At 43.2% G+C, this 27,167-nt stretch overlaps 1 protein-coding gene across 2 annotated transcripts in view; it reads right to left on the bottom strand.

Annotated features, from left to right (window-relative positions):
* TPGS2 (tubulin polyglutamylase complex subunit 2) overlaps positions 1–27,167 on the bottom strand; it is a 67,646-nt gene that overhangs the window by 27,074 nt on the left and 13,405 nt on the right. For both annotated transcript variants that reach the window (XM_029581097.1, XM_029581107.1), the window contains exons 2-3: positions 22,664–22,743; positions 3,953–4,040 (exon numbers count right to left, since the gene is read on the bottom strand). In XM_029581097.1, coding sequence (XP_029436957.1) covers positions 3,953–4,040; positions 22,664–22,743 — 168 coding nt within the window. The remainder of the gene's footprint in view (positions 1–3,952; positions 4,041–22,663; positions 22,744–27,167) is intronic.

The raw sequence follows: 27,167 nt of genomic DNA, 5'->3' as shown, positions 1-27,167 counted from the left end.
TCAAATCCCACTGCTGCTCCTTGTGACCTTGGACCTTACCCTCCAGTGCCTCATGTACAAACTTAGGGGGTCATTTAGTAAGGTGTGATGAATGACTACTTTGGTGATACTGACGTGTTATTTTAAATACCTTGCATTATTTTTCAAAAAATAACGTGGGTATTTAAATGAACTGCCTTGCATAGGAATGCAAAACAGCTTTTACATTCCTAAATGCATGTAAATAAAATAATTGTGGCTTGCCAGAAAACACAAGCCATGTTATTTCCTGGAAAGTTAGCTACATCTCTGGAGTTGTAATTAATTTCCCCCTGCAGCATCAGGATGTTAACGTGCATCCCGATGCTCCAGGGCTGCTCCTTAAAAAGGGCCAAACCAGCCCAAAATAGACACCCTCCCCCAAGTGTGCTAACCCTCCCCCCAGGGGACTGGCCACTGTTGGAAACAGGATGCTGGGCTTGATGGACCATCGGTTTGACCCGGTAATGGCAATTTCTTGTTCTTAGGGGTCTCATAAGACCTCTACCCAGCCACTCTCCCACCCCTGCCATCTCTAGAGGTGGGCCGCCAGGGCTCAATGTTAAAAATAAAAAAAAAAGTGCCAAAGTCTATGGCAACGGCCCCTCCCCCTGTCCTCACACCACCCCATTAACCACAAAGCTTTTCCCCATCAGTATCAGCCACCCCCAGCCTTACCCCCCCCCCCCCATCAGTATCATGTCCTTCTGGCCATCAGCCACCTATCAAAGCTACCCCACAAGCCTTCAGTCACCCGAATAGCGCCAGAGACTCCTCACCCACTTGACCTCTCCCCCTCCTGGGGTATCTTTTCGATCCCGATAGTCTACTGGAGCCCGGAACGTCCCCCTAGGCTCTGGGCTGGCTCTCACCATCTTTCTAAATAACATTCACTGGCCTTTGCCCCTATCATGTGATGGGGCAAAGGCCGGCTGGCGCCCTTCGGGGAAAATGGCTGGCCAGGAGCCAGGGAATCCAGGTATGGCTGGGGTGTGGGGAGGTGGGGAGAGGACCCTGGATCAGGTAGGTGATTAGGAATGGGAGGGATTGCCCAATTTTGAAAAGAGGACTTTGGGTGGGTGGGGGAGGAGGGGAGGCCTTATGAAACTTTGTATTTTCCTCTTTTCATTTTTGAAATGCAAATATTTCTAAATGAATATTTAACTAATGTAAACTGATTTGATATGTTCTCATGAAACACTGGAATATAAAAATTAATAAATAAATACAAATAAATAGCTTTTTATTTCTAGTTCTATTTTTCTTTTTTTAACTGTTGAATGCTGGGCTTCCTCTTCATGCAGCAGGGGAGTGGGCGGGGGTCTCGCCAGACTTCCTAGGGGGAAGGGGGTAACACACATTTGGGGGCTGGGTCTTCAGAACCCTCTTGGACCTTCAAGAAGATGGCACCCCCGGGTGAAGGGGGCCACCATAGCACGAGATTTTTCTTCTCTCCCCGTGGATTTGTTTGTGTGGAAAAAAAAAAATTTCCATAGGAAGCCACTACAGTTTTTTTTTTTACCACAGAGGGGGAAAAATATTGTGGGAATTCCCCTCATGGTGTTTTTCCATGAGCCGTGGTATTTTTCCCCCTTCCACGGTAAAATACCATGGCAGAATAAATGTTTCCCTTAGACTGTAAGTCCTCTGGGGACAGGGAAACATCTACGGTACCTGAATGTAATTTGCTTTGAAGGGCTGAAAAATGGAATACAAATGAAAGAAACAACAATGGGAAAACCCCCCATCTTTTTCCTGATTCAATTTCAGTGGAATCGGATGGAGGAGGACAGAGGTTCCCATCCTGGTCCGCAAGGAGCAGGCTGCTGCTGCTACTTGTGATTAGCTGAGGTGTTGCCGCAGGCCAGGAGTGTGAGAATGGGGCCTAGGATGGCCCTGGAAACTTCATCCCACTTTGCTGCAGACCAGGAGCGGGAAGGACAAAAAGGGGCTGTTTGCATTCAGATGTCTCAAACCGCACTGCTGCATGTTTAGAGAAGGTGTAGAATGGAAGGACAGATTACAGCTCCCGAGAATCATAATCCCCCCCACTTGTGAGGACATGGGGAAGAGCGGGGCCGATGGCGGCTGTCAGAACCTTTACAGCCTCGGCTGCACACTGAGGAAAGCAGAAGAGAGCGGAGCTATCTCGCCGGTGAGAAACATTTCCCCACTCCTGCCACTGGCCAGAGAGAGGAGAGCGGCACCAGAAAAAGGAGTAGACTGGCTCAAAGGAAGAAAGGAGGGAATGGGACTGGGGAAAGAGAGGGGAGAAGCAATGAGATCGGAATAAAGAAAGGCAGGCAGGGTAAAGAGGGAGACAGGAACCCGTGATTGACCTGGTTAAGGGGAGTGAGAATGGATGGCAGTGTACCAGGGGAGAGGAGGAGAGGAGGAGAGGATCCCTGGAGATCAGGGTGGACCGAGGTAGAGCGAGAGAGAGAGGGATAGAGGATCACCATGGACCAGGAGGGAAGAAGGGAAAGATGACTGCCAGGAATCAAGGAGGAGGGAGGACGAGACAACAGCCAGGCATGATACGCAGACAGACATGGGGATCTCATTAGCCTTCTTCCCTTTGCAAAGCAGGCAATTATTTTGCCTTTTCTAAAATCTAAATTAGTGACTATTATTTTCTGTATATGTTTGTAAGAATCATAAAAGAAAATATTAAAGTTTAAAAGAAAAGCAGGTTAAAAGTTTAAAAACTTTATGAGGGTAAACACTGTTACCCATGTAAAAAAAGGCCATTTGAAAATTGTTACTCCCCGCCACGGAGGGTAAAAGTACCTATACTGTGAACAGCAAAAAGGGGGAGGGGTGGAATACATGCAGGGATTTAATTTGAGATCTTTGTGCTTCAAAGCAGCTGAAAATTATTCAGGAACACGAGTACTGGCTTTCCCCCGCCAGCCTAAATTTTCAAAAAGAAACTCCATGGGCAGTTTCCCGTTAAAAATTAGCTTGCAGGTCTGCAGGTGCCGGTGCTGATTTTCTGCCAGATCACGTCAAGTTGCCAACCTGGAGCTTTTTTTTAAACTGGCTTCCTTTTCCCCATTGCAGCTGGTTTGGAAGGTGAAACGACCTCAACCTTCAATTAGGAAGGCAACTTTTAAAGAGCTTTGGAAATTGCCTTTCCTACATATTCAGTTTAGATCAAGGTTTTCACATTATCAATGATTCTGGAGTGCATGCAGATCATTATTTCTTTTGCTACGGCATGCAAAAATTCGAGAGAAGTGTGTGGGGGTCCGTGAAACCTTTTGAAAATGGAAAGAGGTCCGTGTTCCCTGAAAGGTTGGGAACCCCTGGAGTAGGAGATAGTGTGGCACAGGGCAGCTTCCATTATATTTTAAAGGAGGAAAAGAAAAGCAAAGAAAAAGTACAGGTAACAGGATAAACATGAGGCTAGCTGGACTTCTTCCTGCTCTGAGCTGGAGTTAATCTATTCAGGGAGGCAAATGAAAGGGACATATCTAGGTGGGTGGCTATTTGTGGGCAAATGTGGAAGTTTGGTGATAGAAAGTATAGATTTGGCTGGATCTCCTGCATTCCTCAGATCCTTTGATTAAGAGTTTGAAAGCACACTGAACAGCGGCCATAAATACCCTTTAATGATAGGAGATAGTTATTGTGACTCCTGTTTGCCAAAGCCAATCGGACTATGAATGTCTTTTAAAAGTACTGTAGGATCCCACATATGGCTTGGAAAGTGAGTGCACAATCAGGTCCTTCTCTGTAAGAAACCTTGGCTATAACAGGCTGGAATCAGCTGCTGTGAAGGAAACCTACACTAGTGATATTCTGCTATAAACTGCAATTTTAACAAATTTGATAAGCAGAAAGGGCACCGAATAACAAAACTCAGCCTTAATGAACCCAACAGGGAAGTGAAAAAGACCAAGTAGTGAGGGAGAAGATAAGGCAGACTTACCATCAAACTTCACACTCCAGGTCATATGGAAGCCATCTGTCATGAGGTAAAAGTTCTTTAAATCCTCTGGTAGCATGCACTTGTTTTTCTGAAATTACAAAGTATCAAGAAGGGACAGAGATGTAGTTTTAACCACTACTATATATTAACTTGTCTTTTCAAGAACATATCTACATGCAGGTATTACTGAACCCTTCAGAAATTCACATCCAAAACCTTTTTTCTGAGGTACTTACATAGTCCAAGGTTACATGCTTCTAAACACAGGGGGATTAGGTGGCTCTCAAAGGACCTTAGAAAAATCCCATAAAGTGAAATTACGGTACTTCTTACCTGATAATTTCCTTTCCTCTAAGGAAGGCAGGCCAATCCACACGGGTGCGCTACGCACTCCCACCAGCAGATGAAAATGGAGTAAACTGACTCGCTGACATCACCCTGCCATTATCTCTAGAAAAGCCAAACTGTGGATATGACTATTATAAGCCAACAACTCATCACTTAAGAACATAAGAATATAAGAAATTGCCATGCTGGGTCAGACCAAGGGTCCATCAAGCCCAGCATCCTGTTTCCAACAGAGGCCAAACCAGGCCACAAGAACCTGGCAATTACCCAAACACTAAGAAGATCCCATGCTACTGATGCAATTAGTAGTTTACTTAGGGAATAGCAGTGGCTATTCCCTAAGTAAAATTGATTAATAGCCATTAATGGACTCCTCCAAGAACTTATCCAAACCTTTTTTGAACCCAGCTACACTAACTGCACTAACCACATCCTCTGGCAACAAATTCCAGAGCTTTATTGTGCGTTGAGTGAAAAAGAATTTTCTCCGATTAGTCTTAAATGTGCTACTTGCTAACTTCATGGAATGCCCCCTAGTCCTTCTATTATTCGAAAGTGAAAATAACAGAGTCACATCTACTCGTTCAAGACCTCTCATGATCTTAAAGACCTCTATCATATCCCCCCCTCAGCCGTCTCTTCTCCAAGTTGAACAGCCCTAATCTCTTCAGCCTTTCCTCATAGGGAAGCTGTTCCATCCCCTTTATCATTTTGGTTGCCCTTCTCTGTACCTTCACCATCGCAACTATATCTTTGAGATGCGGCAACCAGAATTGTACACAGTATTCAAGGTGTGGTCTCACCATGGAGCGATATAGAGATATAGAGGCAGAAGTACTGAGCTCAGTACTGAGCTCAGAAAGGAGAAATTACTACTTACCTGATAAGAAAATCAAAATTAAGGTAGACAGATGGATTCAGGACCAGTGATTTAATACCCACGCCTCAGCAGACGAGCCCTCTGAAGGCCCAAACTGTAAAATAGAACTGACCTAGATTTTTCTGCATGATCAGCCTCTGATGCAGAAGATCCTACTTGACCGGAGGTCTCATAGGTCTGCTTACTAGGAGTCATTGGAGGTTGGTGTACCACAGTCTTAATGGCAAATGTAGAGCCACCAGAAGCACGGTTTTGATATGACTTGCAATCTTCCGAATTACCCTGCCGATCATCAGCCAGGGAGGGAACACATACAACACCCCATTATGTGGCCACTGTTGGATGAGAGCGTCGATTCCCAACGCTCTCTGATTTTTTCTGCGACTGTAGAAACATGGCATCTTTGCATTGCTGTAGCTTGCCATTAAATCCAGATATGACTGACCCCATCGAGAAACTATGAGTTGAAAGGAGTCGTCTGCCAGCTCCCACTCTTCTAGGTCTAAGGCCTGCCTGCTGAGAAAAATCGGCCCTCACATTGTACTTCCAAGCAACATGAGAGGCGGATAACACCTGAAGATATTGCTCTGCCCAAACCATGAGAGCATCTATTTCGACTGACACCTGGGAATGTCTGGTTCTGATGATTTAAGTAGGTAACAGTCATGGCACTGCCTGACATTACGCTCACTGCTTGACCTGCTAATTGCTTGACGAACCATAGACACACCAAGAAAACTGAAAGGGCTTCCAAACAATTGATGTTCCATTGTCATTCCTCAACATTAGACCAACCTTGTGCCATCAACTCTCGACAGTGAGCTCTCCCACTGAGGATGCTTGTGTCTGTTGTGAGCACCAACCAGTCCAGTGTCTCCAAGGGCACTCCTTCCTGAAGTGGACCTTTTGCAATCACCACTGCAACTGCTTGCTAACTTCCATTGGCAAGTGGAGCCTTATCGTGTACTTCTGTGATTGAGGATTTCATTGTGAGAGCACCACACGCTGAAGTGGCCGCATATGCACCCTCACCTAGGGTTTTACATCCAGTATGACTGCCATTGACCCCAAGACCTGCAAATAAGACTATACAGTTGGATGAATGGCCAGCCTCAAGTACCGAACTTGTCAGTAACTTCCAGATGTGTTTTTCTGGCAGGAAGTCTGCCCCGCTCCATACTGAATTGCACTCCAAGGTATTCCAGGGTCTGCATCGGCTGATAACAGCTTTTGGCTAAGGTCACCACCCAGTCTAGCTCCAGAAGGAGGCAGATCACTTTGTGAGATGCTAATTGACTCTCTTCCAAGCTCTTGGCTCAAATCAATCAGTCATCTAGATATGAACTAGAATGCCCATCTTGCACAGATGCTGCTACTACCACCAATGCTTTGGAGAAGATTTTGAGCACCGTAGCCAGATCGAACAGTGGGGCTTGAAACTGATAATGGTGCCCTAGAACAGCAAAACGAAGAAACTGATTTCTGTACTGCCACAATTATGGAGCATAAGGTTACCATTCTGAAGAGAGTCACGCCAAATGCTGGTTGGTTCCCTTCATAGCCAGGATCGGTCAGAAGGAAACCTCTTCGTTCTTAGGAATGACAGAATAAAGAGAATATTGCCCAGTATTTTCCTGCGATCTGGGACTTGGACTCTCAGTCTTCTCAAGGTAGCCTCCACTGCCACTCTTTGCAAGCGAGTTGCATGGAGAAACCATAAAGGCGTTTGGAGGAGAAATTTTAGAGCATTACCATCTCTCATTGCATCCAGGACTCAGTGGTCTGACATGATTTGGGTCAACCTGTGATAAAAGAAAGATAGATGTCCGCCTGTCTCTGGAACTGGTAGGTGGGCCCCCGCATCTTCATTATGAAGATTGATATGCTCCAGTTCCAGAGCCCGCGTCCTTATTTGGCTTTTAAGGTCGAATGGACTGGGATCTTCCAAACGGTTGAGACTTCAATTCGTCACACCTCTGTAAGGGTAAAAAAAGATGAAGTCCCTGGAGTGACCTCTCACCACAAAAGAATGAGATGTTGCTTTCTTATCCTCCGGCAATTGTGGAATCTTGGATACACTCCATCGATTCACCATCTTCTCCAACTCAATCCCGAACAAGAGAGAACCCTTAAAGAGCAACCTTGACAAATTTGACTTAGAAATCATATCCACTGACCAGTTCAGCAGCCACAACAGGCGTCTTGCCACTATCATGGAAGCTACACCTCTAGTGGCTGAATGCACCAACTCACAGCCCGCATCAACTAAAAATGCAGCTCCTGGTTCCATCGCTGGCCCATTATCAGCTCCCATTGCTTAAGTCTCCTGAGAGAGATGAAAACCTGCTTGTGCCACCAACAGCAGCAAGAAGCTATTTGAAAATTAATTGCCTTTGCTTCAAACACCTGCTTCAGGATGGCCTCAATCCTATCTTAGGCATTCTTCAGTGCTGCTCCCCCTTTGACTGGGATGGTGGTTCGCTTGGTGACAGCATACACCAAGGCATTAACCTTCAAGAAACGCTACTGTTCCTTTGCCTTCAGATCCAAGGGGTACAGGCTCGCCAAGGAATGCTCACCTTTAAAACTCACTTCTGGAGCATTCCACTCAAGGTCAATTAACTCTTGCACTGGTTCCAGGAGTGGAAAAAACAGGACAGATGGGATCTTTCTTTTGTAATTCTGTAGCATCACTCCATCTACTCCGAGCACTTTCAGGGTCTTAGTTAAAAGACCTGGCAACTCATCCTTGTGAAAGAAGTGTCAATGCACACAGCTCCAACGCCATCAACAACTCCATTGTCGGCACACAGAGCTTCATCGAAGCTCAAAGCATCGGCGGGGAAATTCTGCCTGAATTAGCTATTCAGGCAGAATTTCCCCTTTTTCCAGAAGTGTGGAATCCGAGTAACCAACAGAATCATCCGATGGGTCATGATGCTCATCCTTCTCTAACTCACCAGGGACAGCCTTTTTTATGCGTGCGCAGCCGTGCGCATGTTATAAAATCCGGGGTCGGAGCACGCAAGGTGCACAAGTGTGCACCCCCTTGGCCTCTGCCCATGGCCATGGCCCTGCCCCTTTTTTCATACGGGCGTCCCGGGGCTTGCGTGCGTCACCGGGCCTATGCAAAATAGGCTCGCTGCGCATAGGGCTTTTAAAATCTGCCCCATAGCGAACATGAGAATTGGGAGTACCGCAGCTTGGTGTGTCAACGATGGAGCAGTTTGATCAGACGCTCAGAGCATTACTGTCATCAATGCTAGATGTATTACATGCTCCAGGGCTTGGTGCATCTAGGATGCCGATGCTTTGAGCTTCGATGAAGCTCTGTGTGCCGACAATGGAGTTGTTGATGGCATTGGAGCTGTGTGCATTGACAGGGGTACAGGAAGATGCATCAGTTGCATTGAAGGTGCTGATCTATGCTTTAGCGTCAGATGTGTTGGTGGCTCCACTAAGCATTTTTTTTGTTTTGTTTGTTTTAGGTTTGTTTGACTCTGAGGTCTCTGCCTGCTCCATTGATGGGGGGAGATCTCTTAGAAAAACTCCTGCTCAGTTCTACACCTGGGGAGCATATAGAGGCCCTGATGAGGGATGAGGATCAACTGCAGCTCCTTAGAGTTTTACTCAGCTCCATTTTTCTATCCCTGGCTTTCTGTGACTGCAAAGACACATTTATTTATTTATTTTAAGTTTTTTTATACCGATTTTCCTGCATAAAATGCATATCAAACCGGTTTACAATGAAACAGAATGAGCAGGAAGTAAAATTCCTTAGTCTAATACATTTAAACATCAATAATGAAATAATTTTAAACAAAGCAAAAAGCTAAATAACATTAATAAAAGTTAAATTATTAACATAATAATAACACATGTCATAAGAACATAAGCCACCCATATGTGAGGACTACCATCCTGTTTGTCCATAATGGAAATCTTTCTAATGCATATATGGTCTCTGAAACCATTCACTATGAGCTTCTTGATCCAGACATTCTGTGTCTTTTTTTTTTTTTATGTTGCATTGACAAGTGCTATTTCGGAGGCTGCGAGGCAATGAAATTAAGTAACAAAAAATTTAAAAAAAAAAATTCAAGAGCGGGACCCCTGTGGGGTATTAAAATTTGAAGTAATTCTGTGAGGAAAATTCCTGTCAGGAATCTCTTCCTTAACCCACGTGGGTACTGCTGCGTGGAAAAAAGAAGACTGAAGGGGGACCCCTGCTGGTTGCAGGGTTAGTGCCATCCTGGGCATGCCCAGTAGGTGCCAGTCAAAGTTCTAGAAACTTTGACAAAAGTGTTCTGTGATTGGGCTCCATCCTGTGATGTCACCCATATGTGAGGACTACCATCCTGCTTGTCCTGTGAGAACAAAAAGTTAAAACATTTAATAATGAAGAGAAAATTCTTAGAGATAGGGTTCTCATCCATGCTAAAACTTGGACTAAAAAAAAAAAAAAAAAAGACAGACAGAGGGGGCTCAAGAGGCTACACCTGCACAGGAATTTGAACACATGCTCAGTATAGCAAAAACTATCAGCTTAGAAAGAAGGGGCCATTTGATGTCGTTACTTACGTGTCATGGCTAATTCAGCCCTGTTTGCTGATAGAGAAAGTTTGTTTCATGATAGTCACATATTTTTTGATCTTATGTTACCAAAGGGGGTCAATGGTTAAAAACCTAATATAAATTCAGATAAACTATGAAACCATCTACAAAAGCTGTAAAAACTGTTAGTTTAACTTAATGATCCCAGACAAGAAAAATGCATGCTGCTTTTGCAGATTATTATCCAATACTTCCCTTGTAAATTCCTGATCAGAATTTTAAAATTAAATATACCAAACCTACCTACATAAAAACAAAATGATTTTAAGCTGTTTATCATGTTTGAATTCTGAAAAGTCCATGTAAATGGAAAATTCTCAGCATTTTCTGTCATGCTGCAAGAGAGAAGAGATTTGTGCAGGTTTTAAGGTCCTGTGGAGATGTAATCTTATATAATGCTGGGCACATATCCTAATTTAAAAAAATGGAAGCTAATATGCCTATGCCCTCAGCATATGCATTAAGGCCCTTCAATGTAAGGGCTAGATCTGAAACATAGATTATATTTTGTGCTATAATATATTTCTGTAAAACTATCTTGGACACCAACATATGATTAACATAAGGAAATAGAAGGGGCTGCAGAGGTAGATTTTGCAAAGCTAATTTGAAAAAAAAATGTAAAAACGACCAACGAAGCACAAATTCCATTCTAGTACTAGTTCTAAAATGTATGACTTGCTGCTTGCACACCTCAGATAACATCTGAACAAAAATTTGGTTTAGCAAAAAAAAAAAGAATGATTTCAACAGATAAATGTGTTGATAATGACATCTAGTGGTTGTACACAATAATACAATAGGGTCTGAACAGACTTAGGGATTTGTGTGCATGGAAGGTCAATAGCAAACCATTTCCCTGGGTAAAACGGAGCTTTTACAAAACCCCGCACCCGATATGTGGACAAAGTACATGCGCAGGGCCTGCCTGCTTGGAGTTTTCATCACAGTGAGCAGAAGTGTTCCCGGAGGCAGAGCTGGGGGCGGGCTCGCATTTATGTCGATGCTTCTGCTTTTTCAGAAGTGCGTGCATGGTCTTCCCTCGGGAAAATTGGGTGCACGCATTAGCAGGTGTAAATGTGTGCGGGCCGCTTTGGTGGGATAATCTCTAAAGGAGGCACATGCGCGCACTTTCCCTTTGAAAACTGGTGTGAAAAGCCTTTAACTCTCTGCGGGCAGTTACAAAACTATTTTCAAGCTGGCCGCTTCTGTGCAAAGTCTGCAAGTGCTTTGTGTACGTTCCCTTCGAGAACTGCCTTGGGCACTGACTTTTGCACGAGCTTTGAAAATACAATCTATACATATTATTTTCTGATTCTGCCTACAGCCCGTCACCAGGAAGGACGTGAGCTATGGAGCGCAATTTTAGCCGGATTGAGGGGGGGGGGGGGGGGGGGGGGGAGAGTTGTCAGCTAATTTACCCAGGTAAATGACTTTGAAAATTGCCCTTTAAGATTTTCTCCTCTTTTGTGACTATGGGACAAATGTTTAGAACAGAGGGTCTGTATTTATCCCATTTTCTGACTGTTGGAAAAGTCCTACACAGACCTTGCCCTTCCAATACATACTTTTATGCCAAACTCTGGGCCAGCCTGAAGGCCAGCAGTGTGCCCCAGTTCTAGTTTCACACCGAGCTTCCCTGCCTCTGGCTGGCAAAGACTGGGAACACAGTGGAGCCAGAGATCACAGCCCATACTCGCTAGCTCAGGTGCACACTGGAGTCAGGTTCCAAGGGAACTGAGCCCCATGCCTGCTGGCAACGGCTGGGCTGGACTGGACAGGAGAGAGAGAGAGACTAATAATGGGGAAAACAAAGAGGCTCTGGGTAACTGTGAATGGAGGCGCTTGGTGTCAAGGCTCCAATCAAGCTAGAAGTAGTAGGAAGCGACTGACACACAACACCAAAGCGCTTTACAGCAACTAAGTCTTTTTCTTAAGAGTCCAAAGCAGACAAAGTAGATTTTACCACATTAAAAATCTAGACTTATTGAAAGGCCAATTGTTTACAGAGGACGAGGTGAAGGGATTTTGATTTCCAGACTAAGACCCCATTAGTTAAGTTGCTTTGCCGTAAGCAAGCAGGTGCTTTGTGAAATATCACATTCTGCCATATGAGCCCAAGGACCGCAAGTGAAATTAAATGGTTCCATTTGCTACAGTCGGTGCAAATCTCTTAAACCCTACAGGAGCAAAGGAGTACTGTGCATGCTAAAGCATTTCCTAGTCCAAGAAAAAGGTGTAATTGTCTCTTACACCATGAAACACATGTACTGGCTCTACAATATTTGCATCTACTCATTGAAGACCTTGTCTCGCAACCTCCTTGCCCTGCTCTGTGTTGCCTGAGCCTTGCATCAGTTTTATTTGGCATTAGGAATGCATTCCCCAAGCATGCTGCATAACAATGAAAGGACTATGACATTTGGAAGGATGCACCGGCCTCAAAATATCATCATGAACCCGCTCTGACGGAATTTATCTGGGGACATGTTTGTCTGTGTGGGACTGCTACTTTCCCCCCCCCCCCCCCCCCCAAATGAAAGACGACATTCCAGTGAAGTTCTCTCTTGCTTTATCTAAGGGGACAAAATGGCCGCCATATCAGGATGCTGAAGAGAGCTCCTCCGACCACTATCACAAAATGTCTCTCTTCTTTGTAATACGGTGAAATGTAAATGGAAGCACAGAGTCCAAGCCCACTCTGAGGCTGTAACCCCAGTCCTGATGGACAAGCCAGGGCAGCGTCCTCAGCTTAGTGCTGTGACAAGCATGGTGGAAGAGGGTGGCTCCTTGATTATGAGAGCGTCTCTCAGTAAGGGCACTCCTAATCTTCCATGGTTGCTGATTTGGTGGTCAGCTGCTTTTCCTACAGCCTACTGGTACAAAAGGAGGAGGGAGTTGAAGCAGCAGTAATTGGGATATCAGATTTATATTTTTTATTTAAATTCTTTTCTATACCATCGCTAAGTTATATACCATCGCAACGGTTTACATGTAGGCACATAAATTAATGTAGGTGGATGCGTACTATAGTACACAAGCCGTAAAGCCCGTTAAAACGGGCTACATCCCTCTGTCTCTCACCTCCCCCTCATTCTCTCTCCCCTCACTCTTCACCACCCCCCCCTCCCCCACCCACTCCTCTCCACCCTCCCTCTCCTCTCACTCAGTCCCCCCTCTCCCTCACTCCCTCCCACTCAGTCCCCCCTCTCCCTCCCTCCCACTCACTCAGTCCCCCTCTCCCTCCCTCCCACTCACTCAGTCCCCCTCTCCCTCCCTCCCTCCCACTCACTCAGTCCCCCTCTCCCTCCCTTCACCCACCTCCATTTCCTCCCGGCGCCGTAAGCGCGACTTCCCGCAACCCTCACCCGGCTCCATTAACTCCTCCCGCTCCTGCCGGCAGATCTCGGGGGGGGTCACTGCCGCGCGCGCGGTGCCGCTACTTCTCCTCCCGCTCCTGCCGGCAGATCTCGGTGGGGGGGGCGCGGGAGTGACACCCCCCCCCCCCCGAGATCTGTCGGCAGATCTCGGAGGGGGGGGGCGCGGGAGTGACACCCCCCCCCCCGAGATCTGCCGGTAGATCTGGGGAGGAGAAGCAGCGGCACCGCGCGCGGCGCCGCTGCTTCTCCTCCCGCTCCTGCGGCCCCACCGCCATTTTTTTTTTCTGATCGACATCCTTGCCGCACATGCGCAGTAGAGCTGTGCTCTACTGCGCATTTGCGGGCCGTCGGTCACAGGCCATTTATAAGGTAGATTCTAACAGGTACCAAAAAGATTCAGTTACAATAAATCGTTAGACAATCAATTGTTTAGTGAAGTAGGTCATGACCAAGTGTACCTGTAAGGTACGATTCACGGGTAAAAATCATATTTATAGGGTTTACAATTACGTTTATTGTGAGGTAGAGTTCATAGATTATTAAAATGCACATTCTTAGAATAGTGCTGTGTGCTGGTGTTCTTCTGCCTATTCCTGTATATTTTCTATTCTCCAGTCTCTTTATAAAATGCTTGCTTAAAAAGCTATGTTTTTAAACTTTTCTTAAAGGTTTTGAGATCTCTTTGCAATCTGATCTCTAGAGGCATTGTGTTCCAAAGTGTGGGGCCTGCTAAAGATAAGGCCCTCTCTCTCACTTGGGTTAGTCTTGCTGTTTTTACTGAATGAATGGTTAAGAATGCTTTATTTGCTGATCGAAGGTTTCTGTGTGGGACGTGCACTCGCAATGCTGTGTTTAGCCAGTCCGATTTTTCATCATGTATTAGTTTATGTATGGTACATAGGGCTTTGTATTTAATTCTGGTTTCAATAGGTAGCCAATGTAATTCTGCCAGGGTTTCAGTTATATGGTCCCTCCTCCTTTTTCCGGTTAGTATTATATGCTGGTCTGCAGGGACTACAACCAGCTGGTCATGTGGCATTTACCCAGTTGGCCCAGATTGTGGAAAATAACTTTGGGAAGGACACTTCTGTGATGGATATCATCCATGCTAAGATCAGTCTGGACTTTTAACTTCTTAGAGGAGTTCCACTGACCACAGATGTCTCTTTTGCCTATAGACAAACATCTGGAAGCCTCAGGGAATGCTAGAAAGGATCTCTGTCAGATGTCTGGAAAATTATCACCAGAATTAAGAATACTCTGTTTCACAGCTATGTTTCTTTAATAAGGTCACAGTAACCAAATTGGCTGACCATGAACGGAGGCTCGGAGACTTGGAAGGAGAGTGGCACAATGGGCAACCAAATTTTGTCTTTGCAAGGTGTTAGTTCGGCCCATATAAAAGAATTTACGCCTTCTTAATTTTCCCAAGACTAGGCTGATATTCCCTCAAGAAAGTATTAAGAAATATCTGAAAGATGTTCTTCAAATTTCAAGTGTGGATGAAATTGGAATATACAAAAATGGTATCATATTCCATCTGGAATACCAAATGAGAATGTGGAAGAGGGGGCTTGGGATACCATACTTAGCAGGAACATCTTAGATATATCAGCTTTCTTGGAGTCTTCTCAGGACAAGAGTGCACTAGGGCGATCCTGTTGGTCTCCTTTTGCTCAGAGATGGAAAAAAATTTGGTCTTATTCTTTTCCGTGATGATGTTCCCTAATGTGGCACAAGCTACGCAACTTAGGGGGAAGGTTTTACTTGAGAACGCCCACATACTTGCTGGGTGATTCTTTTTCTTAAAAAAGTAGCTGCACTACAGCTTTTTTCTTTTTTTTTTGATCTGTGGAAAACATGCCTTTAGTGAGGGAAAAATGTATCTTTTTGGTTGCCTAGGCTGTGAGGCCTTCACTTCCCAGGTTTACTAGCAAGCGACAGGAGCCAGGCAGCAGGGTTGGTGCTACTAGATTTCTCTGCAGCATATCATAACATCAGGTGGAAAACAAATTACAGTTGGCTGACCATACATAGGCATCCTAGATATTAGACCAGTGTTTTCCGACCAATGTGCCGTGGCTATAGTGAAAGGGTGCTGTGAAAAAGCCTGCTAGGAAGGAGTTGAGGCACAGTGGCAGTCCGCATTTTCTTTCCTTCCTGGCCTGCAGATGTCCTTCCATCAGCAGAGGGATCAGAGAGCAGCTCTTATCTAGTGCTGCTGCTTTGCTCTCTGCTTTTGAAATTGCATGGGGCCTTGTAGCCTTGTGAGACCTGCTGGTCCCCTGCAGTTCCAATTGCAGAGGGAAGCCGGCAGAGGAGGAAGCAGCAGCACCAGGTAAGCGCTACTCACAGACTCTGCCAGTTTCAGGACATAGGAAAGAGAAGGTACAGCTCAAGGTGCCATGGGATGTGGGCAGAGGGAAAGCTGAATGTGCACTAGGTGTGGGGGGGGGAGAGGGAAGGTGATGATTACAAGGGGGATGAGAGGGAAGGTGATGATGGGGGCGGAGGAAGAGGAAAAGTGATGATGCCAGGGATGGAAGGAGAAGGAAGGTGATGATGAGAATGCCAGGGGGTGGGTGAGAGGGAAAGGAAGAGAAGGCGATGATGCCAAGGAGTGGCAGGAGAGCGAAGGAAAGAAAAAGGTGAGACAGTACCAGGGTATGGAGGAAGGAAAAGGAGGGTGATGATGCCAGAGAGTGGGGGACAGGGAAAGGAAGAAGGTGATATGCCTGAAGAAAGGGAAAAGAAGGGGAGGATGATGCCGGGTGGAGGGAAGGGAGAAAAGGGAGGATGATGATGACGCTAGGGGGCTGGGCAGAGAGAAAAGGGAGGATGGTGATGACGGGGGTTGGGGGAAGGTGATGGTGATGTTAATGTCAGGGGGGGGGAGAAAGAAGGGAAGAGAAGGTGAGGATGATGCCTGGAGTGGGGGAATGGGAAAGGGAAGGTAATGATGCTTAGGAGGGTAGGGGGGAGAGTGAATGGAAGAGAAGAGAAAATGATGGTGAGCCATGATGAAGTGAATTCTGTGCCAGGTGTGCCAGCACAAAAAGAAAAGTTTGGGAACCACTGTATGAGTCTGTTGGGTCTCCCAAGGCTCCATACTAATCACCAGTGCTATTTAACATATAGCTCAAACCACTGACACCGCTGAGCCGTACCTTTGACATAAAAACCTCTCTCTCTGTGGATGATGTTCAGCTTGTGCTCCCAATGGACTCAGACCCACAAACAACTAAAAAGAAACTTAGGATTTTCCTTGCAGCAATCCAAGAACAGACAAAAAAACATCACACTCCATCTAAATCCCAATAAAACTGAGATTCATAGACAAGTTCCGGACCTGAAAAGCCCATATAGAACCTACAAGCTCCCGTTACAAAATGCAGGTCAAAAGCCTCAGAGTCATTCTGGATTAAGAACTCGCCATGCTCCCGCAAATCCAGGAAACAGTAAAGGGCTGCCATTTTGAAGTAAGATTTATGAAGGCTGTGTCCACTCATTGAGAAGACAAACCTGCTCACAGCGGTCCATGCAATATGAATGGACTACTTTAACATGCTGTACAAGGGTCTATTCCGCTGCACGACCGATAGAAGGATGCAAAAAGCCAACCACATCACACCTGTCCTACAAAAACTACCCTGGCTACTAATACCGTACAGAACAAAATTTAGAGTGTTATCATTGCTATTCAAAGCTCGAAGAGGAGATAGGCCTACACACCTGAGCAAAAGGTTTTCTGTATACTTGCCTTCGACACCACCAAGATCCTCATGCGGATCCGCAATGTCAATTCCTTTCTAAAAAACAATTAAAAGAACAGACACTTGAAAGAAAATCCTGCCCTCTGGAATACCCTCCCACTAGAAATCACGATTACTGTCATTTCAGGAAATAAATAGCCCGAAGCACAAAGACGCTGAAGAAATATGGGAAACTACCTGGCATCGCCTCACATGCCTTAGAGACGCTGCTAAAAACATTCTGCTGCAAGATATCCATTTCCAGAATTAAATCATTGGTAATTCCACTGTGTTTACAGAACTTAGAAGGTATTTATTGAGCAACTTTTTACTGCCGAATTGAAAAGTTGAATTGCTACTACTTTAAATTTTTTACACTATTGTAAAGCTGCTAGTGGCCTTGTGCGCAACTGCTGCTACTCTAATGTACTGTAAAGCACTGTGGGTGAATTTTGCGTACAAAAGATGGGTAAGAAACCCAGATACATACATACATTTCCATGCAAGAGCTCAGTCACTTTTCTGACCCTTTCCACAGTTTGAGAACGTTCTGGGTGATAGGTTCATGAATGTTGGGTTGTCTCTTGCTTTGGGGTTATGGCAGTTGTAAAGGTTTATGACAGTCCATCACGGCTTTGTTAGATAAAATTATCTTAGTTATGATTTAAGGGGATGCATATTCCTGTATTCTTGTCTCTCTCTCGATTATGTGGGCTAATCACAATCTTGCAATATGAGGTTTTTTGGGGGGTCTATTTTTTTCCTTATTCTTCATATTTCACAAACTTGATCTGTGCTCTCTTGTACATCTTGCTAATTTGGGGAAATAATAAATAAAAAAAAAAAAAGATTTTATTCATATTAGGAATCTATTTTTGAGAAAGCAAACTTTTTCACTACAGGAAGTTACGCAGAAGAGCAAATGGGTGGAATTCAGCATCCCAGATGGGGGAGGATGTGATAGCATGGGGTGGCCCTTAGCCTTAGGGAGAATGCTGGAGAAGAGTAAAAGCAGCCTGGACTCTGGCGTGTCTCATACAAAAATTTACAGAAAAGAAAAATACCAAAACGTCTGCTTACCTCAGCAGTTTCTCTCTCAAAAGTTAGGATATTCATACAGACAAGGTTTTAGCAAAGCATTTATTTTCCTCCCCAAAGAACTCTCCTCTGCCTTGGAGATCCATCCTGGATGTCTCTTAAGGTGGACTGCATTAGATAACTGGACCTGGTCTTTTGAGGTGTTCAGATAGTATAAACTAGACACACCTTTACAGAGAAGTTATACAGTGTTAGGCTGCCCAAATTTGCATATAGTGGAAACTCAGTTTCGGGCCCATACAAAAAAACCCACGGGAGAGCCGGCGAGCGCCCGCTCTCCTGACGCGCGATTCTGGAAGAAACAATATGCAAATGAGGGCCCACAGAAAAAGGAGGTGCTAGGGACATTAGCACATTCCTAGCGCCTCCTTTTTGACAGAAGAGGCGGCTGTCAGCAGGTTTGACAGACGACGCTCAATTTTCTAGCGTTGTTTCTCGAACCCGCTGACAGCCACAGGTTCGGAAAACGGACGCCGGCAAAATTGAGCGTCCATCTTCCAACCCGTGGGCCGCGGGCAGATTTTACTTTTTTTTTTTTATTTTTGGGGCCTCTGACTTAATATCGCTATGATAGTAAGTCGGAGGGTGTACTGAAAAGCATGTTGTGGGTGCTATTAGTTTCGGGGGGGTTGGCCGCACGTTTTCCTTACTGTATAAGGGGTAAAAATAGCGCGTCCAACCGGGGGCTAACAGTGCGCTCAGCCCGAGCGCACTTTACTGCTTCAGCCTGTATATGATTAGGCAGGCTAATAATTCTGGCAACACATTAATAATGAAGGATTTCAACTACGCCAGTACTGACTGGGTGAACATCTCATCAGGGCATGCAAAGGAGGTACAATTTTTAGATAACATTAATGACTGTTTCCTGTAGCAGCAAGACCTGGTACCAATGAAAAAGGGAACTACTTTAGACTTATAGATTACGAACATAAGAGTAGCCTTGCTAGGTCAGATCAAACTCCAGTCTTCAGGTACAATGGATGATTTTAATGATAGGTTACAAATTTTAACTAATAGATCAGCAATTTCATTTTTTAGTTCCTTCAGTACCCTAAGATGCATATCATCCAGTCCAGGTGATTTGCTACTTTTTAGTTTGTCAATCTGGACCACTACATCTTCCAAGTTCACAGTGATTTGGTCCAGTCGTCTGACTCATCACCCTTGAAAACCATCTCCGGAACTGGTTTCTCCCCAACATCCTCATTAGTAAACACAGAAGCAAAAAATTCATTTAGTCTTTCTGCATGGCCTTATCTTCCCTAAGAGCCCCTTTAACGCCTCGGTCATCTAACGGTCCAACTGACTCCCTCACAGGTTTCTTGCCTCTGCGGCCAACTTCATTTCAAATTCTCTCTTCGCCTGTCTTATCAATGTTTACACTTAACTTGAAAATGCTTATGCTTTATCCTATTTTCTTCAGATGGATCCTTCTTCCAATTTTTGAAGGATGTTTTTTTGGCTAAAATAGCCTCTTTCATCTCACCTTTTAACCATGCCAGTAAACATTTTGCCTTCCTTCCACCTTTCTTAATGCATGGAAATCATCTGGACTGCGAGTCTAGGATTGCATTTTAAACAATGTCCATGCCTGTTGAACACTTTTAACCTTTGCAACTGCACCTTTCAGTTTTTTTCTTTTTTCCTCATTTTATAAAAGTTTCCCTTTTGAAAATTTAGTGTTAGAGCTGTAGATTTACTTATTGTCCCCCTTCCAGTTATTAGTTTAAATTTGATCATGTTATGATCACTATTGCCAAGTGGCCCCACCAATTACCTCTCTCACCAAATCCTGCATTCCACTAAGAATTAAATCTAAAACAGCTCCCTCTCTCGTTGATTCCTGAACCAATTGTTCCATGAAGCAGTCATTTATTAATCCAGGAATTTTATGTCTCCTGATGTTACATTTACCCAGTCAATATTGGGGTAAATCTCCCATTATTATTGCACTGCCAAATTGGTTTGCTTCCCTGATTTATTTATTTATTTTATTTTATTTATTTAAGGATTTTTATATACCGCGGCACGTTAGAAAACATCACCTCGGTTTACAATGAACAATAAATCAGCAACAAGCTTTACAATTCAAAAAATTTAGAATGGTACATAACGGATATAAATTAAAACCAGAAAATAATTAACATCAAATAATCCATTGGGGCGCACTTAGCAGGTTGAGGATATATAACGATTTCTCTTAGCATTTCATCATCTGTCTGATCATTTTGTCTAGGTGGACGGTAGTATACTCCTATCACTGTACTCTTACCCAACACACCTGAGATTTCTACAGAGCATTTAGTCTTTTGTATAATCTTTATCCTGTTGGACTCTATACCGTCCCGGACATAAAGTGCCACACCCCCGCCAAATTGATCCTTCCTATCATTGCGATATAATTTGTACCCTGATATAGCACTGTCCCATTGGTTATCCTCCTTCCACCAAGTCTCTGTGATGCCAATTATGTCAATCTCATCATTCACTGCTATACACTCTAACTCTCCCATCTTAGACTTCTGGCACTGGCATACAGACATTTCAAAGTGTGGTTTTTGTTTGTATTAACAACCTGCTTTTCAGTTAGGGATAATTTGGAAATCTTTAGCTCAGATGATTTTTTACATATAGGCACATGGACTATGTTTGCTTTTAATGGAATCTCTCTGTTGGGATGCCCTAACTCTCCTGTTTCATTAGTATCCATCAAGGACACATTTCTCCGAACCATGCATTGCTGAGTGACTGTTGGCTTTCCCCCTTGTTCTAGTTTAAAAGCTGCTCTATCTCCTTTTTAAAAGTTAGTGCCAGCAGCCTGGTTCCACTCTGGTTAAGGTGGAGCCCATCCTTTTGGAAAAGTCTCCCCCTTCCCCCGATGAAATTTAATGTGGACAAGTTCAAAATGCATATAGGGAAAAATAATCCTATGTATATACAATGTTGGGTTCCAGAGTTTAAAAAATAGTTGGACGAGTTTCTGGAAGACAAGTCTACAAATTAATAGCCAGAGAGACTTTGGTTTCTCCATCTTTAAATTCTTGGGGAGAGCAATATGAAAAACTTTCCTATTGAGGATTTGCCAAGCACTTCCTGGCCACTAACAGAGACAGGATGCTGGGCTCAGTGGCCCACTGATCAGACTCAGAATGGCATCTCTGTTCTGTCATGTATTTTCACTTTGGACATGATGAGAACCCACCTGGCTGTGGAGTCCCCAGGACAGGTTTGGGAAGCCCTGGTCTAATGATTAGGTCCCTTAACTGTCACGCAGAAGAATTCCTAGAAACACTGACTCAATGTGACTATAGACAAGTCCCATTCTCTCTTGCCGTGACCTAACTGAAAAAAGGGATCTGTCTTAACCCAGCTTTCCTGGTCAAAATAAAAAAAAAAAAAAAAGAAGTTTAATCAGCACAGGTTTGAAATTTGTGAGCAGCAGTGACAACCGAGCCATGACTTTGTTCAAGTCTGGGGAACTGATGCTCAGACATTAAGAAAAAAAAACACAGGACTATTCCTACGGCCAAGTCCATAAGCAAAGCATGTCTTAGTTTTTGGGTACTTGCCAGGTTCTTGTGGCCTGGTTTGGCCTCTGTTGGAAACAGGATGCTGGGCTTGATGGACCCTTGGTCTGACCCAGCATGGCAATTTCTTATGTTGTTAATCCGCATTGACAGACACATGGGGGTAACCTGCATGGCGCGGCAGATGCTATCATGGGAAACTTGCTGGGCAGAATGGATGGACCATTGGTCCTTTTCTGCCATCATTTCTATGTTTCATAGCTATTGTTCATTCACAGGTTCAGAATTCAATTCTAATGAAAAATAAAGAAAAATAAATATTTCGTTTACTTACACTAGGAAATTTACATATTAATAGGGAAGCGGGGCTTCAGGGAAAAGGGAGAGCCCAAACGGAGGAGGTTTTTTTTTTTTTTTTTAATTAGAAAGCAAGCTGACATTCAGTAATTTATGCATATACTAGCCATATATCCAGTATATGCATGTGTATTATTCTGGCAAAAAAACAGAAAAAAAAGAAAAGCTCCTTAAATAAAGAAGGAAGGGAAGCTTAAGAGAACGGTGAGAAAATGCTTTATCATTAAGATGGGTGGAGGACACTTACAGGGTAATTTTCAAAGAAAAATGTAAAATACGATAATAGCAATTTTCAAAAAACAATTTACTACATTAAGTGCACTTAACATGGGTAAAACCTATTGACAATTCAATAGCATATTTTACAGCAATTTTCATTTAGGAAGCAAAACAGTGGCAGAATTCAAGCATGCATGAGATAGACTCAAAGGGACCTTAGTGGTGGAAGGTAAAGTCAACAGATCAAGAAAGACAAATGGTCCTTTTCTGCCAACAGTCTATGTTTCTATTAATACTGTTTTTTTGTTTACAAAGGTGTTTGTTTACATATTTAAAATGAATGCGAATGATCACAGCAATCTGTACAGCATTTTAAATTTAGTTTAATGGGGTTTTTTTGTTACACTTTTCAACAGAAGAATCTTCCTAGACTGAGATGCTGGACAGATGATAGGTCTTTGAATGTGGTATGTAAAGTGGTACTAATGTCATCCTAGTGCAGTACATGTGACACTCCTGTCAGAGATACTTACTAGCTCCCATGACACGATCATGTGGCGCTCAGCAGGCTGCTTTTCTCTGAAGTTCACATCGGTCACTCCTGGTGAGGTTTCTGAAGAGAATGGGAGGCACAAAGAACGTATAGTAAGTTAGGTTACAACATAAGAGAATTGTATGTAGTCCTTTTAGTTCAGACTTCCGGAAGCTGTATTGGCCTTGAAGAAAATACTGGAATCTTACTAGAGCAACAAAAAGATTCTGTGTTAAAGGAATCACAAATGGACAGGCTGAGTGGGCCAAATAATCCTCATCTACCGACATCTGTGTTGCTGTGTGCCCTCCTGATCATGCAGATGTGACTGCAGGCTGAAGGAAAGAAGCAATTACATCCAGAAAATGTTGTGGAGCCGGAAATCCCACAGTGAGGGATCGAAGAAATCATTAAAATAGATTCCAAAGCTCAAGCTAGGTTTCTCAAAATCTGACATCTTCAGATGAATTTTATTGTATTACTAGTGAAAAGTGTCCAGCGTTGCTTAGGTAGTTTGGTCTATAATAGACTGTGTCTGCCTGTGCAAGCCAATGTGTTCTCGTGTTTTTGTGTATGCCTTCTTAGTTCACCACAGATATCCTGTCCAAGTATAAGTTCGATAAAGTTTATTTCATATATATATATATATATATATATATATATATATATATATATATATGAATTACTTTGAAGTTTTGTGTCAGCAGTGCTTTTCAAACGGGACTGCCATTTTGTCCTAATTCATTAAGTATATGGGGTTCCTTTGAAGAATTGTTAATTTGAAGCTGCGAGTCAGCACTGCTTTTTAAACCAGACCGTTGCTTTCTCTAGTGTATTGCTTATGTTTGTCAGACTTATAACACTGGATTTACTTTGTTTGATCTTCTGCTAAGCTTAGCCACTTAGTGGTTTGTGTTCTTGATATTATCTGATTCAAAAGCAACAATTATCAAGAGATGTAACAAGCACTAAGACAACTCAGTGACTATTTTAATAATCTAGTTATCATGTTTTTATGTTGTGTTGATCTAAAATGTGAATGATGATTTTATAAACCGTTGTGATCTTCTTTTGGAACGACTGTATATAAAATGCCTCAATAAATATAGCTATATAGCACAATTAAGCTCTGGAATTCATTACTGTAGATTGTGGTTAAGGCAGTTTGTGTAGATGGGTTTAAGAGAGTTTGGACAAGTGCCTGGAGAAGTCCATAAACTTATTAACCAAGTAGACTTAGGGAATATAGCTACACACACACACACACATACACAAAGTGTCTGGTGTTGTTTGGGTAGTCTGGTCTATAGCAGTCTGCCTACGGGCATATGCAAGCCAGTGTGTATGCTTTTGCACACTATCAATATCACCTATGGTACCTGAAGACTGGAAAGTTACCAATGTTATACCAATTTTTAATAAGGGAACAAGCAGTGATTCAGGAAATTACAGACCAGTGAGTCTGATGTCAGTTTCTACCATTTTGCCTGGCACAATCAATCCTACTCATAATATAAACAACAACTACAAATCTTTACCTTCAGAAAAGAAAAAAAAAAAATAGAAACAGAGGTACTTGCAGAATCAATTAAAAATAAACTACTTTATTTCAATCAAGCAAATGCCTCCTCAGCATTTGACTCCTGGAATCAGTCAATGAAATAGCCGAAAATCTAAGTCCTGTCCAGATAAAATATAGCCAAAAAAAAAAGGAATGCTACTAAACAAAGGAAGCCATGGTACAATGAGGAGCTAAGATGCACTAACCACACCCTGAGAAAAGATGAGAAACAATGACGGAAATGCCCAACCGCTGAATCCCTAGGAAAATACAGATCTCTAACAAAATACCGGGAACAAATTAATAAAGCCAAAAAAAAAAAAAAAAGATTACTATGCTAAACAGATCCATGGGGGGGGGGGGGGGGTGTCATATTTAATTCCAAACTGCTCTTTGAAGTGGTAAAACACCTAATCAAGGACCCTTCATCCTCCAGCTCGAAAAACTCTTACTTCACTAAGAATGCTTGCAATGAATGTGTCTCATCTTTATTAGTTAAAATAAACAGGTTGAAAATACAATTCCCCACCTGTCTGTCTGCCAACAAAAGAACCTAATGAAACACATGGTCTGGCTAAATGGACTGAATTCTACAGAATATCTAAGCTTGAAATTAGTCAAATCATTACTAAAATCAAGCTTGCTACTCATCCACATGACCCAATTCCAGCTAGTTCTTTAAAATAAATACATAGCGTAATCACTCCATCTTAATTATTATCAATCATTCGCTCTCAGAAGGATTAGTACCAGATAGGGCAAAACAAGTCATGATAAAACCAATACAAAAAATAAAACTGGTAAAATTGACGATTGGGATAACTATTGCCCAATATCCAATGTACCTTTCTTCACAAACGTTCTTAAAAAAGCAGTGCTATCCGAACTGGTAAACCACCTGGAAGACTGTGATATTCTATACCCAAACCAATTTGGATCTAGGAAAAAAAAAATCACTCAACTGAGACTTTACTCATCTCTTTAGCAGACTCTGTCCTACATAAGATTCATCGTCATCAAATCCATCTCCTGGTACTAATTGATCTACAGCCACATTTGATATTATGCAATCAGCTGAACAAAATTGGAATTGGCAGGAGTGTTATCAAATGGTTCTCTTCATTTCTTTCCAATAGAACATTCCAAGTCAAACTGGGCAACCACACATCCAATACTTTTCATATTGATACAGGTGTCCCTCAAGATTCAGCACTCTCGGCAACACTGTTCAATATTTATATGCTCCCTCTGTGTAAATTACTGGCAGAATTAGGAATAACATTATTACACGCTGATGACATGCAATTTTTACATACCAATCACCAAATCATTTGAAAAAACGGCATCAACACTCTCAACATACATGAAAGCAATACAACAAGAACTGTCCCAACTCAAACTAACACTGAATAAAAAAAAAAACTGACATCATTTGGCTAAGTAGAAATCCTTCTTTAGTTAAACCTCTAACTATAGACCTTGATAGGACCTAGAAATACAGATTGATGAGAATATTACAATGAAAAAGCATATAAACAAATTAATTAAAAGGGGATACGCCAAACTGCGAATATTACATCGGCTGATACCTTTACTAACATTCCAGGACTTTTGCACTGTGTTACAAACACTAATTTTCTCAAACATAGATTACTGCAACTCCCTATTACTAGTCCTTCCTACTGGACTATTAAAACCTTTACAGTTATTACAAAATGCCTGAGGAAGACTTTTATTAGGGACAAAGAAATTTGACCACATCAACCCCTCGCTCATTTCACTACACTGGCTCCCAGTACAATCCAGAATCTATTATAAAGTATTAACATTAATTTTTAATATGATCCACTCCATAAAACCTGGACTAATAGGTGTGACACTTCAACCATACACACCACAGCGAATAAGATCACAAAATAAAGGACTATTGAATGTGCCTACAATGCAGAGTACACATCTGACGCAAATAAGATACTGAATGTTTTCCAAAGAGGGCCCAAAGTTGTGGAATTCTCTACCTGATTCGCTACATTTGATATCAGAAAGAAAGAATTTCAAACGTGAGCTGGAAACCTGGTTCTTCAAAAGTGCATATGATCCAACTTAAAATATAAAAATGCAGAGAACTACAATATCAAGGCCAAAGATAATATTAGAAGAATGATTAACAAGTAATGAGAGATGTAAAGTACCTTAAGACAATCCAATGACTAATATGTGAAAAATGATTGAAACAGAACTAGCTATTTTCCTAGACCTATAGTTAAATATGTACCAGAAAATCACTGTAGATGTAGATCTATACAAATCCCTGTTGTGTTGACCTATTGTAAGAACATGTCATGCTGGGTCAGACCAAGGGTCCATCAAGCCCAGCATCCTGTTTCCAACAGTGGCCAATCCAGGCCATAAGAACTTGGTGTTGCATCTGTCTGTCTCAGACAGCTTCGACCTCTGTGCCTCACCTTTCTCTCTGCTCTCCCTGCTAGCCTCGGGAAGATGGCCACCGCCATGTCTGCATGCTGCTCTCTCCGGCGTCCCCGGAACGGCAATGGCAAGGCAATCCGCCATGTTTCTCCTGAGGACTTCCTAGGGTGTGTGTGCGCACGCCACCCACGTCTTTATCCACGTCATGGTGGGAACCTCGAGGGTGGTCCCCTCGAGTGACGTCACGCCATCCGGGTATTTAGCCTGACCTTCGTTTGCTAACAAATCGAGTTAGCAAGGATTGGACTCATCCGGTCTAAGCTACTCTGCCGCTTCCCTGCTGCCACTGGAAGCTCTCTCTACCCTTCGGGGTAATTTTCTAACCTGGGTACCCACTGCTCGGGGACCCTTCGCTTTCTTTCAGGTGCCTTTCAGGGATCAGGTACTCGCTCCTCGAGGGCCAGTTCTCTCTGCCTCGGTGCCTGTATTCAGCTACTTCTGCCTGCTGGGATCTCCA

This window comes from Rhinatrema bivittatum, chromosome 1 (assembly GCF_901001135.1).
Source record: "Rhinatrema bivittatum chromosome 1, aRhiBiv1.1, whole genome shotgun sequence".
Taxonomy (NCBI): Eukaryota; Metazoa; Chordata; class Amphibia; order Gymnophiona; family Rhinatrematidae; genus Rhinatrema; species Rhinatrema bivittatum.
The sequence above is the reverse complement of the archived record's forward strand: the minus strand, read 5'-3'. Positions and strand labels throughout refer to the sequence as shown.